The 15,436-nt window shown below is 34.4% G+C and overlaps 1 protein-coding gene across 2 annotated transcripts in view; it reads left to right on the top strand.

The window, feature by feature from the left end:
- Positions 1-15,436, top strand: part of TOP2B (DNA topoisomerase II beta) — a 60,917-nt gene that overhangs the window by 36,300 nt on the left and 9,181 nt on the right. For both annotated transcript variants that reach the window (XM_081825582.1, XM_081825583.1), the window contains exons 19-30: positions 859-980; positions 1,178-1,326; positions 1,856-2,087; positions 3,817-3,951; positions 4,512-4,712; positions 5,682-5,877; positions 6,023-6,114; positions 9,194-9,349; positions 9,499-9,582; positions 10,571-10,765; positions 13,821-13,965; positions 14,144-14,305. In XM_081825582.1, the coding sequence (XP_081681708.1) occupies positions 859-980; positions 1,178-1,326; positions 1,856-2,087; positions 3,817-3,951; positions 4,512-4,712; positions 5,682-5,877; positions 6,023-6,114; positions 9,194-9,349; positions 9,499-9,582; positions 10,571-10,765; positions 13,821-13,965; positions 14,144-14,305 (1,869 nt within the window). The remainder of the gene's footprint in view (positions 1-858; positions 981-1,177; positions 1,327-1,855; positions 2,088-3,816; positions 3,952-4,511; positions 4,713-5,681; positions 5,878-6,022; positions 6,115-9,193; positions 9,350-9,498; positions 9,583-10,570; positions 10,766-13,820; positions 13,966-14,143; positions 14,306-15,436) is intronic.

A 15,436-nucleotide genomic window follows, 5' to 3' on the forward strand; every position in this document is an offset into this window, starting at 1 on the left:
CTAACAATTGCAGTCTAAATTGGTTTCAGATGCCTAAACTTCTCTTCCAGTATTGTGTGCCTCTTATTTTACTTGTGTCAATTTTGCCTCCTCAATTAGATTATAAAATTCTCAAGGAAAGTGGCCATATTTTGTCATCTTGTTTCTACCATGTTCTGAGCCCACGATGATGATGATAGCTAGCATATACTGAAAAGTTTATTACTGTGCTCATTGGCCTAGAGCAAGAAGAATGATAAGGAAGCAGAATGCTTTGCTTGCATTATCTCATGTAATCCTTATGATCACCCTGTTAGGAAGGTAATTATTTCTATTACACTGATGAGGACGCTGAGACTATTGGTTTAGTAATTTGCAAAAAGTCAAATGGTAAATGGCCAAGTTGAGAAGAGTATCCAGATCAGTGAGATTCTAAAGCCTGCATTCTTAACTGCCACAACACATCTCTTCTTTATAAGGGTTTTCTGATTTGGGATACTCTAGTAATATACTTTTTAGGCTTATTGATGGTTTGCTGCTACTTTAGTTACAACTGACATTTTGGGTGTATGAATGTTCTGCAACTCGGCAACTCCTGTGAAAGGGATTTGGTGCCATTGAGCAGTTCTTTAAGACCAGAAGGGGTGGTCTTTTACCTGGCACCTCACTTTTGGAATAGACTGAGATGATATAAAAACATGTTACTATGTACTTACTGTGTTATAGAATCTCAAGTAACAATTTTAGTTATTTTTCAAAAGCAAACTATATCTTTGCTTTTTTCTCCTGAATATATAGAACACTGTTGTCATTAAAAGAAACATTGCAACTATATCTGGAGTAATATTTTTAAAAGAGGGTTGTTCTTTTTAAAAATAGGTTTTAAACCAGGACAACGAAAAGTTTTATTTACCTGTTTCAAGAGGAATGATAAACGTGAAGTAAAAGTTGCCCAGTTGGCTGGATCTGTTGCTGAGATGTCTGCTTATCATCATGGAGAAGTAAGCATTAAGATTGCAATCAATTGAAAACTGTATTTACGGGCATGAAGAATGATAATTAAGCATAATAAAGTATTTTTTCTTTTATAAGTTCTTTGGAAATGTAAGAGAATCAAGAATTTGGATTTTAATAAAAATTAGGGAATATGTATAGAAAATTTAGAATATTAATATTATATTCTGTTTCTATGCTGTAGCAAGCATTGATGATGACTATTGTGAATTTGGCTCAGAACTTTGTGGGAAGCAACAACATTAACTTGCTTCAGCCTATTGGTCAGTTTGGAACTCGGCTTCATGGTGGCAAAGATGCTGCAAGCCCTCGTTATATTTTCACAATGTTAAGGTAACAGTTTGCTGATACAGTGATATAAAGTTCTACTTGAAGTATATTGGAACTAACTAAATGTTTAATAGAATTGTAAGTATGGAGAGATGATTGGGTACTCTGTTGAGCGTGAATGCTCCAAATTACTTGATTGCAAATAGAATGAAGTTTGTTGATCTCAGTGTTTGTGACTTATTGGTGAAACATGTCCTAATTAATGTAAGGATTTTTTCTGATCCAACTACTTTTTAGGCTGAAGAAGGGTTTGGGGGTTTAGTCAGAGTAAGAGGAAATCCATAAAACATGATTTATCAATACTAAGAAATTAGGTGGACTAGTAAGTAAGCACGTAAGTAAAATAGGGCTATTTTATTCTGGCTTTCTGCCTGAGAGAAATGTATTTGGTAGTAAGTTTAGGTAAGTTGTATTTAAGTACATGTAATCAAAATTTTAGAAAGCATTTTTCTTAATTTTTGAAATGTAAAGTCTTTATAAAGTTTAATTTCCTAAAACGGGACATTTTTCCATATTTTTTCCCTTTCATTAGCTCTTTATCAAGACTGCTTTTTCCTGCTGTGGATGACAACCTGCTCAAATTCCTTTATGATGATAATCAACGCGTTGAACCTGAGTGGTATATTCCTATAATTCCCATGGTTTTAATAAATGGTGCTGAGGGCATTGGTACTGGATGGGCTTGTAAACTACCCAACTATGATGCTAGGGAAATTGTGAACAATGTCAGACGAATGCTAGATGGCTTGGATCCTCATCCTATGGTAATTATTTAGAACTTACTGCTTATATTGTTTATTTAACAAATGATAATGTACTAACTACAAAGTCCAGTCATTTTAGAAAAGTAATGGAAGCATTTGCATTTTGGAACATATGTGGACAATAAAGACCTTAGTATGTAACTTAATATGTGCTTATAGTAAAAGATACAAGCTTTGGGAAAAGCCTGGAGATAAGGATTATGGGGAAAAACTTTTTTGAAAATTAAAAATACTTCATATTTCAGGTTTTCAAATATCTAAATTACATAGAGAATAATGTTTTTATGACAAAATTATATGCAACTTTTTGTTCTCAAACTAAGTCATATTGGAGTTGTAAGGAATCTTAAAAACAATTGTATATATTTTAATGTATCCCCATATTTTTTTTTTTGCCCTTATATCATCCACTGTGCTTGTTTTTGCCCCAAACTACCTCCAAGAAAAACTTCTCAAAAAAGTGTCCTCCCCTTTTCTATGTGATTTAAAATCATCTGGAAATTTCCCTTTATCATGATACACTTAAAATGTATTTGTATTACAAAAATGGTAGGGCTTATTGTAGAAAATATAAGCAAAGAGGAAAAAAACTTGATAAAACCAGCATATAGAAACACACTTCATGGTTTTATGTATTTCTCTCCAAGTTTTATTTCATTCTTGTATTTTATTTTTTATTTTTTTTAAAGATTTTATTTATTTGACAGAGAGAGAGATAGCGAGAGCAGGAACACAAGCAGGGGGAGTGGGAGAGGGAGAAGCAGGCCTCCCGCCGAGCAGGGAGCCCGATGTGGGACTCGATCCCGGGACCCAGGGATCACGACCTGAGCCGAAGGCAGACGCTTAACGACTGAGCCACCCAGGCGCCCTCATTCTTGTATTTTAAAATAAAACATTACTAGTATGATTTAAAATCTGTTTTTCTCCTTAAATACTTTAAAGTACTTAAGATATTTCTAATAGAAGTATAAAATGCTTTATGATTATAGTGTTTTAATCCTTTCAGATGTATTTTAGAATATTAAGACAATCTGGTCAATACATGTTTTCATGTGCTCAGTATATATACGGGTAGATACGTATATGTGTATATAGATACATATACATATATAGGTAAGAATATTCAAAATATTCAGGGTATGGAAGGCAAATCATTGGAGAAAAGTTAGAAAGTTAGAATGGGTCCAGACTGTGGAAGACTTTCAATATAACATCCAAGGAGTTTGATTTTAAAGGACTATTAGTCTAGGGGAGAAGGAGGTATAGAGGCAATAGGCTGAAAAAAATATTCTAAGACTAGGAAAGATGAAGCTAAGGTTTTTTGTTTTTGTTTTTACAGATTATTTATTTGAGACAGAGTGCAAGAGCAGGGGGGCGGAGCAGAAGGAGAAGGAGAAGCAGACTCCCCACTGAGCAGGGAGTCCAAGGCAGGGTGGTATCCCAGGACTCTGAGATCATGACCTGAGCCAAAGGCAGACACTTAGACTGAGCCACCTGGGCGCCTAAAGCTAAGGTTTTGAGATTGCGAGATGCTGAGATTATATTAACAGAAGCTATGAATTCAAGGTTGAGTGATTATTTGGAGACAGACTATTAAGGATGAGGAATTTAGTTTCATTCATGTTAATCTGTTAGTAGCAGTAGACCATAGACTAAGGGGCATTCAAATATTGTACTGGCGGTTAGGAGAGAAGTCAGGGCCTTAAGTTATTTTTATTTTTCTCTGCAGCTTCCAAATTACAAAAACTTTAAAGGAACCATCCAAGAGCTTGGTCAAAACCAGTATGCAGTCAGTGGTGAAATATTTGTGGTGGATAGAAACACAGTGGAGATTACAGAGCTTCCAGTTAGAACTTGGACACAGGTTAGTAGAAGTATTTTCGCTGCCTGTCAGGAGGGCAGTGGAATGCTTTCTGGTAAGAATATGATTCCATTGTTGTTTGTCCTAAGTCTGTATCGTGTTTAAAAATTCCTATATACATTTTTGACCCATCCAGTTGAATTTGTGCTTTGAGTATTCAAATAGTAATTTAAAAGCTTAATTTCTCTACATGTAGAATGACTTAAGCTGGCTTGGAACCCTTATAAATATGGTTAACAAATTCATGTCAGTATCAGCTGTTACAGATCTAAAAGTATGCATGTCATCTCTTGTCAGATGTAGTTAATGTCATCCTCTTCATACTTAGCCTTTTCCTTGCCCTTTGGTGTGTGAGCAAATCAGAACCGTTACGTTGTATATCTTCTTTCACCATTGAGACCCCCGTATATTGTCCTCTGTACAGACTGGGCAGATGATAGAGAGGGAGGTTTTTCTTTTTTTCCCCACCAGAGTAGGGAATATTTAAAAAATTGCATGATTTGTAGTATGAGAACGTGAGTGTGTGTCAGGAAAAGAATTACTTTTTTTTAAATCTTTTATAGGTATACAAAGAACAGGTTTTAGAACCTATGTTAAATGGAACAGATAAAACACCGGCATTAATTTCTGATTATAAAGAATATCATACTGATACAACTGTGAAATTTGTGGTGAAAATGACTGAAGAGAAGCTAGCACAAGCAGAAGCTGCTGGATTGCACAAAGTTTTTAAACTTCAAACTACTCTTACGTGTAATTCCATGGTAATTGACTAGATTTACTATTAATTTAATGTTTCTTCCATGCCATAAGTAGAATTTTTATAATTGGTTTCATGATGGTTGTGGCTGTAGTAAGTCTGAATGTTTTTCCCCCTGTATATTTGATCAAGAATCTAAAGGTGCATTCCTTTAGATTATTATCCACTACTCTTAATCCCAACTCTGCATTGGTGCATCTGGGCTTGAGCACATGGGATATACACACCCTGACCAAAAGTTATGGGAGTGATTGGTGCAGGATTTTCATGTTCCTTATGCCTGTCTCTATTAGCATTTTAATTGTGGAGTACTCATCTCCCCATATTTCTAATCTGCTTTATTAAACTTGTATATTTGTGTTTGTATATAATTGGAGAGAAAGGTAGAAAGTGAACATGTATGATTACCCTCATTCCATTCCAAATTAGCTTTTAGACATAAAGAAAAAATCCAGTAGCACAGTGGCTAAGACAAACTGCCATGATCTGCTAAGAAAGACAGAAAAAAGGAGAAAAAGGATAGAGAAGAAGTAAAAATTTTCCTCCAAATTGAGAAAGTTTGAATGAATTATAGCATAATTATAAACAAACAAAAAGAGACAAATACACATCTATTGAGTATATGGGGGAGAGAGAACTTTAAATTTAACATTTGTAAACTTAGAATGCTTTTAGTTTGAAAAAAATTTCTTAGATGGTTTTATAGCCATTTTGAATTAGAACCTTTTTTTAAAGGATCTATTTTTATTTTCAAAATTATTTTAAATATTTTCATAGTTTTGAGAATTTATCAGTTTCTTGAAAAGAATATTTACCGAAATGTACTTAATAGTTTTGGTTCTGTTTAACAGCTTTTAGGGGTGGTGTATGTTCATTTAAGTGTGTTATAGTTATTTTAAGTACTGTAGATGTCACACAAGTTAAAAATACCAATACAGATTTATGTCATCTTCAAAAACTGTGTTTTTCTTAGGTACTCTTTGATCATATGGGATGTCTCAAGAAGTATGAAACCGTGCAAGACATTTTGAAAGAATTCTTTGATTTACGATTAAGTTATTATGGTTTACGTAAGGAGTGGCTTGTAGGAATGTTGGGAGCAGAATCTACAAAGCTTAACAATCAAGCCCGTTTCATTTTAGAGAAGATACAAGGAAAAATTACTATAGGTAAGATGCAATCTTTAAAAATTTAAACATTAGTTAAAATGGAAAAAAAATCTTTATTAATAGAAGACATTTTTATCAGTAGAATATAAACAAATACAAATTGAATCTCTTTTCTTGATCCTAACTTTATTTTTCCCTCACATAGAGAATAGGTCAAAGAAAGATTTGATTCAAATGTTAGTCCAGAGAGGTTATGAATCTGACCCAGTGAAAGCCTGGAAAGAAGCACAAGAAAAGGTAATCATTTGCAGAACAAGACATTCAGAGAAGCTTTTAAAAGCAAATTCCAAAACAAAAAACCCAGTCCCTAAATTTTAAATTCAGTACTGCTATAAAGGTGCCGAGTTGTCTGTTTGGAGACTGAAGTCTTCTGTTTATCCACAGAACAGATACAGTACAGGAATTTGCAGTGCACACCCACCACAAAGCACTTTGCCAGTGTGACTCAACCAGGGCCTGGAGAAATGACTCCAGGTGTGAGAAGGTAGCTCAGTCTCCTTGGCCTTTTTTCTGAGCCTGCCATTAAAGGGTGTTAGTTGTTTGTGGTGGTGGCTTTTGTGAGGTGCATGTGTACTATCTGGGAACTACACTGGTAGCACATAAATCATTTCACACTGGTCTGACTATGGTCAGAGTATGGTATCCAGTCACCATTCACTTGGTCTGGTTTCGGTTTATGCTGGGAAGACTAAAGACAAAATGTTCAATATTATAGTGTTTATCGAGCACCCAAGTATGTGCTCTGCCCTGTGCTTAGATCTTAGACTAGAGATTTAAACCCTGGAACTTCAGATTAAAAGTCTGATGTTTTATTAAATTATCCATTTCAAATATCTAGTATTCAGTGAATGGAATATTGAAACTTTGAGATTCTTCTCAAGAGTTAGTTTCTTGCTGTTGTGTATAATTAAAAGAAAAACTTAAAAAGGCAATACAACATTGTGATTGAGAACACAAATGTACAAAAGGAAGAAAATTATGGAAATGACTAATTTTTTACTTAACTAGAATGTTGTGTATATATGATACTGATGTTATTATCCTTAAGAAATAGTTACGATTATAGGATATAACTTCCTTACATTTATGAATTCTCAACCCACAGTGTTTTCCATATTTTTTATCAACTACATTGACATGCTGCTTTTGTTTATATTATTTAAACTTTTTAAAATTTTGAACAGTCAGTATAATGCCAGATATTAGAGCAAGTAAAATTAGAATAAATTATATACTTAGCAATTACATGTTAAGATAATAGGCTTATTTATCGTTTAGGGAAAATGGGGTAGGACAAGGTGGGGAATATTCAAAATTAAGATGATCCGAGCACTTTTGCTTTCCTTTCAATGTATTTTACTGCATTTTTGAATCCCAAATTATGGTTTATACACTGCTTGCCCTTCTCCATGGATTGTTGGTTTAAACTATATCTTAAAAAATATTAACTAGTAAGCTAGTAAATTTAATGCTTAGTTTTAAAAGGTAAAGGTGTGTAGGGTTTGAGAATGCCCTTCCAGTGGAAGTAGATTTCATGGGTAAAACTTAGTGGTTGGTTTCAATAATTTCATTGTCACCATCAAAATTTTCTCAGCATCTTGGCCATGTGTTCACTTTGGGGGTTAAGGTAACAAAAGAAGCTGCTCTTATAAGAGTGTCCTATTGTGTAGAGTTGGAGAAGAGAGAATTATAAAGCAGATAATTATGAGATTAGAGGTTTTTTTTTTTTTAACATAATAGAATTCTGTCATTGGAACTTGAAAAGTTTATTTTTCTGATTTCTGAAAATATCCTTAGTTATCTTCATGTTAACAATGATAGTACACATATATTCATTGAGTGTTCGTTAATACTACTTTGGGTGTCATCAAAACCTAGAGCAAATAGACTTTTAAAGTGTGGATCTAAACAGGATTTTATGACACCCTAGTAATATTTTAATAGTAGTGTAACAACTTAAATATTCCAAAGAAACACACTGTTTCATGAAGAATTTTTAAAAATGGTAGAATTTATTAATTTGTCGTAAGTACTGTTTGTCTAGGTACTTATTAATCATTGATGAACTCAGCAACAGCATTTCTTATTTGGCTATTGTTGCTTAATTGAATTCATAGTTTTGTTTATGTAATGAAGCATGTTGCTTTGCAATTTATATTTTTATCTCTTCTAAAGTACACTAAACTTTACTTAGTATATATACATTATTTTACTGAAAATTTTAAACTAAATTGAAAACATTTTTTTTCTTTTTTGGTTGCCAAAAGTGAACTTTTTGTTTCATGGAGTATCATGGTTAACTCAGTCATTTTTAATTATCTGAGTGCCTTAAATAATTTAAATGCAGTTTTATTTAATGGCTCTTGTTATTTTAAAAATCTTAGAGGTGATGTCACCTATAATAACTTCTATTAAATTCACTGGATTTTGAAATTTAATACTAGCAAAAGAGGATTTTTTTATTGCAATCTTTTTCTTTTTCTTTTTTTTTTTTTTTTAAGATTATTTACTTACTTGACAGAGAAACACAGTGAGAGAGGGAACACAAGCAGGGGCAGAGGGAGAGGGAGAAGCAGGCTTCCCGCAGAGCAGGGAGCCTGATGCAGGGCGGCTCGATCCTAGGACGCTGGGATCATGACCTGAGCCGAAGGCAGACGCTCAACGACTGAGCTACCCAGGCGCCCCTATTGCAATCTTTTCTATGAAAAAAGACCTTATAAATAAAATTTTAGAATACCCGTCATAATTCTTACTCTAACTTACCAGCTATTAAATTCTTAATTGAACTTCTCTTCATACATGAGTATTCTTGCTTTAGAGAATTTTATTAAGAAATCATACTAAATGAGTGACTGTACCTTAGCATATTTATATTACAACTGTAAAACATTCTCCATAAGTGATACTTATTTTGGGTTTCAAATTGTTCATTCACTCACCAGTATAAAAATCTGACAAGATGCAGTGATAAAACATTAGTTCTACTCTATTAATTTCAAGATATGTGGTATCTTCTCATTTCATGACTTAGTGCCTGGGCAAAGCAGTTAATTTTTCATCAGATTCCTATATAAATGGGGAGTGAATATACCTGTTCCTTTTGAAGACTTACTATTGTGTATTTTTAGAAAACTTTTTATAGGAAATACATTTTTTATAGGTAATCCTGCAGATAATCTAAAAGAACCCCATCCACCCTTAAGATAGAGTATTAAGTGTATAGCATTTGTGGAATTTTTAGCTCAATATTCAGTAAAATTCAGCATTGATTTAATACTATACAGGACTTTAATATAAAGTTTATTATTTTTTACAGGCAGCAGAAGAGGAAGAAACACAAAACCAGCATGATGATAGTTCCTCTGATTCAGGAACTCCTTCAGGCCCCGATTTTAATTATATTTTAAATATGTCTCTGTGGTCTCTTACTAAAGAAAAAGTTGAAGAACTGATTAAACAGAGAGATGCTAAAGTATGAACTTTTGTGGGTTAAATAATTTGAAACTATTTCAGTATTATCCATTTCTTTGTTTTTCTTTTTCCAAAAAGAAGTATTTTGATTTACCCTTTATATATTATTGAGTTACTGATTGTTTAAATTATACTACTTTCTTATTATAGGGGCGAGAAGTCAATGATCTTAAAAGAAAATCGCCTTCAGATCTTTGGAAAGAAGACTTAGCAGCATTTGCTGATGAACTGGATGTAGGTTAAGTCTACATTAAAAAATATTTGGAAAAGTAATGTTTATGAAATAATGAAAATTCTTCTTTAATTATTTCAGTTTCTTTTAACTCTGTAAAGGTTAATGTGTTTATAAGCCACGTTAGGATTAAACTTCTAGCTATATGAAGTTATAAAGAAATAATTTCTGGGCGCCTGGGTGGCTCAGTTGGTTAAGCGACTGCCTTCGGCTCAGGTCATGATCCTGGAGTCCCGGGATCGAGTCCCGCATTGGGCTCCCTGCTCAGCGGGGAGTCTGCTTCTCCCTCTGACCCTCCTCCCTCTCATGCTCTCTGTCTCTCATTCTCTCTCTCTCAAATAAATAAATAAAATCTTAAAAAAAAAAAAATAATTTCTACCTAGAATAGATGAATATAAAAAGTTATATGGAATGGGAATTTAGAATAAATTGAATTCTGATACTTTCTATCAGTTAAATTTTCTTAACTGACTTCAAAATAGCTTATTGATTCAGTCTCTTTTCCCCCAAAGAGGTAAGAACAAAATATATATGATTGAATATTGGTACTTTGATTTTTACAAAGTAGAATGATAGTGTCTTTAGGTTTATAACAGAGAAATTTTAATTTTTTTTTATAATTTAGTTTTCTCCAGGTAGAATTCTGTTTTTTTTTAAAGGTAGAGAAAGGTAGAAAATAAAAACTTTTTCTAAAATTGCCCAGTATATCATAGGATCTTAGAGTTAGAAGTGACCATATAGGTCGTTTAGTTACTACCCCCTTATTTTACAAATGAGAAGCTAGTTAGACGTGGGACTACAACTCCGGTCTTTTGACTTAGAATTATTGTTTTTTTAATGTTTATTTTAGATTATATCAGTTGAAAGGAAAGGTTTATTCCTTAATGAGTGATATTCGTTTTATTTCTTATGCAGTAGTGATTGTCTTTTCTTATGAGTTGTTTATGCACCTACCTTCTTCCCCTTGCCTCCTTTTTAATTATACTTCAGAAAGTGGAAGCACAAGAACGAGAGGATGTTCTGGCCGGAATGGCTGGAAAAGCAATAAAAGGTAAAGTTGGCAAACCTAAGGTGAAGAAACTTCAATTGGAAGAGACAATGCCCTCACCTTATGGGAGAAGAATAGTTCCTGAAATTACTGCTATGAAGGCAGATGTCAGCAAAAAGTTGCTGAAGAAGAAAAAGGTATGACACATCTCTTGTTTTAGCTCATTGGTAGATTCCATCTTCATAATGATGTATATATGTATTTTAATTTTACTGTGTGCTTAAGTCATGCTTTGTTTCTATTTCACTGTGATAGGCAATCATTTGTTCTATGAGATCAGTTGGTCCACAGAAAGAAAACATAAGTCAGGGATCCACATACATGTAAGGAGTTACTTAGTTGATTCTGTTTTTTTTAATTCCTTCCTTCCTTCCTTCCTCTCTCTCTCAAGATTTTATTTATTTGAAAGAGAGAGACACAGCGAGAGAGGGAATACAAGCAGTGGGAGAGGGAGAAGCAGGCTTCCCGCTGAGCAGGGAGCCCAATGTGGGGCTCGATCCCAGGACCCTGGGATCATGACCTGAGCCGAAGGCAGATGCTTAACGACTGAGCCACCCAAGCGCCCCTTGATTCTGTTTTTAAAATGAGAGAAATACTCTATTCAGCAGCATTCTACCTTAAAATCATGGAATGACAACCAAAAAAGTGTATCAGCTTAAAAATGAAACTTTAATTCTACATTATTGACCAATTCAAGACGTCTCATAAGCAGAAAAGGGTCTGTGTGGTTTTCAAAGTAAGCTATTTTTTTTTACTATTTATTTGTTATTACTGTTAGTTAAAAAAAATTACCAGGCACCTCTTATGTCATTGGCATTGACTGGTGCTATTGAGGATTTAAAAGTATGGGATTTACCTACCCTCCAGCAGGTTGGGCAAGAGTTAGCCAGAAGAAGGAAACACTGAGAGGGCTGTTCATAGTTGAGGGAAGAGGAGGCATGCTGGTCTGAAAGAGAGAGGCAGATTTTTCTGGGCAGGTTGATTTTAGAACCCAGGGGATATGTAGATATGTCCAGTAGTCTAATTAGAGCTTGGGAAATGAACCTCAGAGTTGGAGTGAGAGGGTTGGAGAGTTCTCTGCCGAACGAATATTTGAAAGCATAGGAACATTGTGATGCCAAAGAGATCACTCTCTTCAAACTGTTGTGATAAACTGACATCTATACTATTTCCTTCTTACGTAGCTTCCTACCACACATTGGTTCCTCTTTAGGAAATGACTTCTCTCCTTTTCGCTTGGTGTTCTTAGCACTCTTTACCTTACTTAGTCTCAAGTAACCTCATCTATGCCCAGAGCTTTTTTCACTCACACTGATGACTCTTAAATCTGTGTCCCTAAGCTGTAATGTTTTCAGGAGGGCCAGGATAATAAAGCCACCTGAATGCCCACTGCCCAAACTCCACATATCTGAAGCTGAGCCCATTATCCTGATTTCAAGACCTCTTTCACCCCTGTGCGTTATCAGCCATCACTAACAAGTCCAAAACCTGGGACTTGCTCATTTAATCAGTAACTAAATCCTATTGACTGCCTCTGAAGCAATTCCAAAATCCACCCTCTTATCTTCATCCCCATTGATACTGTCTTAGAATTCCATAAATTTTCTGACAGTAGTGTTCCTCTTAATTAGTCTTCCTGTCTCTCGTGATCTTATCATGACTTCTACTTTTTTCCACTTCATTCATCTCTGTCTAGTCTCTTATTACCCAAGTGATATTTCCAAAAATAAGTGATTATTGCACAAATGCTTAAAAGTTTTCAGTGACTCCCCACTGACTACACACAGATTCTGGTATTCAGTGATTTAGCAACTGCATGCCTTCCTATGTTTCTGTGTGGCTACTCTTTCCTCCAGTCCTAGCAGACTGTTTGTAATTCCCTAAATACAATGTGGCAATCGTGCCTCTGTATCTTTTGCAAACTGGGGTGCTCTTCCTTCCTTCCCTCTCCTCATTTAGCAAACATACATAATTCTTTCAAAACTCAATTAGAAAGGCTCCTTCTCGGGGCGCCTGGGTGGCTCAGTCGTTAAGCGTCTGCCTTCAGCTCAGGTCATGATCCCAGGGTCCTGGGATCGAGCCCCGCATTGGGCTCCCTGCTCGGCGGGAAGCCTGCTTCTCCCTCTCCCACTCCCCCTGCTGTGTTCCTGCTCTCGCTATCTCTCTCTGTCAAATAAATAAATAAAATCTTTAAAAAAAAAAAAAAAAAAGAAAGGCTCCTTCTCCATGGAATCTTCCCTGATCCTGCTCTTGGCAGAGTTGCTCACGTCTCCCCACGGGTTACTTTTATACCTCCCTCCATATTTGTTATTTGTATTGTAATGACTTGTCCTTGTGTCTTTCTCTGTCTTTTAATAATCTTGGGGTAAGGAGACTTTGACTAATGCCTAGCAGTGCATGACATGTTGCTTATCTTCCTTCAGTAATCTGATGTGTTTCTAGTATGTAGAGGCCTGAACTATAGGAACTTATTTTGCAGGTACCCTTTGGTGTATTTTGCTATTGGTTTGAAAGTCCCTTTGCTAATCAAAAGCTGCCTTCTTATTTTTTACAGTTGATTTTTTAAAAATTTTTTGTTATGTTAATCACCATAAATTACATCATTAGTTTTTGATGTAGTGTTCCATGATTCATTGTTTGTGTATAACACGCAGTGCTCCATGCAGAACGTGCCCTCTTTAATACCCATCACCAGGCTAACCCATCCTCCCACCCCCCTCCCCTCTAGAACCCTCAGTTTGTTTTTCAGAGTCCATCGTCTCTCATGGTTCGTCTCCCCCTCTGACTTCCCCTGCTTCATTCTTCCCCTCCTGCTATCTTTTTCCTCTTCTTCTTCTTTTTTTTTTTAACATATATTGTATTATTTGTTTCAGAGGTACAGATCTGTGATTCAACAGTCTTGCACAATTCACAGCAAGCGCTGTGAATTGTACAGTTGATTTTAAGTAGCTGTCATCTCATAGAGTGTATCAGAATATTAGAGTGGTAAGCAGTATCATTTGCTATAGATAAATAAAGTAAAACGTGGTCTGATCAAAGTCCTCTGTTTGGACCTCAGTAGAATCACATTTTATTATTTTTTTATTTATCTGAAGACGTGATCTATGGCTGGAAATGTATCTCTAAAATGAATGGTGTTAATTTAATTTTTATTTTTACTTCTGTTTATGTATTTGTTTGTTTAATGTGTAGGGTGATCTTGATACCACAACAGTAAAAGTAGAATTTGATGAAGAATTTAGTGGAACACCAGTAGAGGGTACTGGAGAAGAGGCATTGGTCCCGTCAGCTCCTGTAAATAAAGGTCCCAAACCCAAAAGGGAGAAAAAGGAGCCTGGTGAGGAATTGTTACAAAGTTTTTTTTGTGAGAAAATGCATATATGTACAGGGTATTACTATTTTTTTTTTTACTGTGTTTTTTCTTCTAATAGTTGATGTAATTTCTCAATTTTCATGAACACTTGTTATTTTATATTTTTACTAATGATATTTTATTGTTGTTGTTTTGTTTTTAGGTACCAGGGTGAGAAAAACACCTACATCATCTGGTAAATCCAGTGCAAAGAAAGTGAAGAAACGGAATCCTTGGTCAGATGATGAATCCAAGTCAGAAAGTGACTTGGAAGAAACAGAACCTGTGGTTATTCCAAGAGATTCTTTGCTTAGGAGAGCAGCTGGTATTTTGATACATTGTATATTTAGTTTATTGTATATTATAGTTTGACCAAGTTAATATTACTCATATAAGTTAGTATTATTAGTATTATCAATGCTATTAAAGTACTAAATTGTTAGTATTTCAGAAGTTACAGTTCACGAAAACAAAAAAAATTGATTTACAGAATGATGTTTTTAGCAAAGTTGGACATAAATTACTCTAAAGTAAATCAAGTTTACTTATTGATTTTTATTAAAAAGCTTCGGTTATATTCCCTCCATAGTTTGAAGATGTTTGGTAAAAATGTACCTTGGTAGAACACCGACTGATAGATCAATAGAAGTGCTTTGTAGTTTTGTTTGTTTCGTTTTTTTTTTTCCCCATGAAAAATTTCCTCCTGCTTTAGGAGTCTGATTCCATGCACATCGCATAATTTATATAACTGCAGTGCTAGAGTTAGGATGAAGATACCATTTTGTTATTCTATATTGTTGTTAAATAGGCAGTTTTATCCTTTCTGAATATCCATTAATTTGAAGTCTTCAAGTACTTAAAAATTGAGTGTCCTATTTTATAGATTCTTCTCAAATTTTAGTAAGTCCTAATTAAAATGAATGATACCATATTATGGCTATTTTACCTCTGGGAGATACTTTTTAAATTATATGTCAGGCCTTAAATTCTTCGGTTCTCTAACCACTGGTGATTGACTTTCTTTTCCTAATGTGCATAGGTGGTACAATGTAGGTGAATTAACATGAGTAATTTATGTGAAAATTAATTTATTAAATTAGATGCTTCAAAATTATATTTAGGCTTTCTCATACATCTAAAATGAAGTATAAAATTACATAGCACCCAAATGTTTTAAAAATTTTATTTCCATAATATATGCTAGAAATTTTAAAAGTTATTTGCATTATACCAATGTGCCTTTCCCCATAGTTGGTACTTTTTATGCTTTATATTAAATTATTGTTTTAGTAATATACCCAGGTCTTATCTCTATTTTTTCTCATTCATCTGAAGAATACTGTCAATTCATAGTAAAACTACTGTGAATAGAAGATAGAAGTTTTAGTGCAAGAGGTTAAGAGAACGTTTAGCATTAAGACTAGTAAATTGGCCTTCCCATTGTAGAAATGGGAAA

The sequence above is a fragment of the Leptonychotes weddellii genome, chromosome 1, assembly GCF_054177405.1.
Source record: "Leptonychotes weddellii isolate Sample4059 chromosome 1, ASM5417740v2, whole genome shotgun sequence".
Lineage (NCBI taxonomy): Eukaryota > Metazoa > Chordata > Mammalia > Carnivora > Phocidae > Leptonychotes > Leptonychotes weddellii.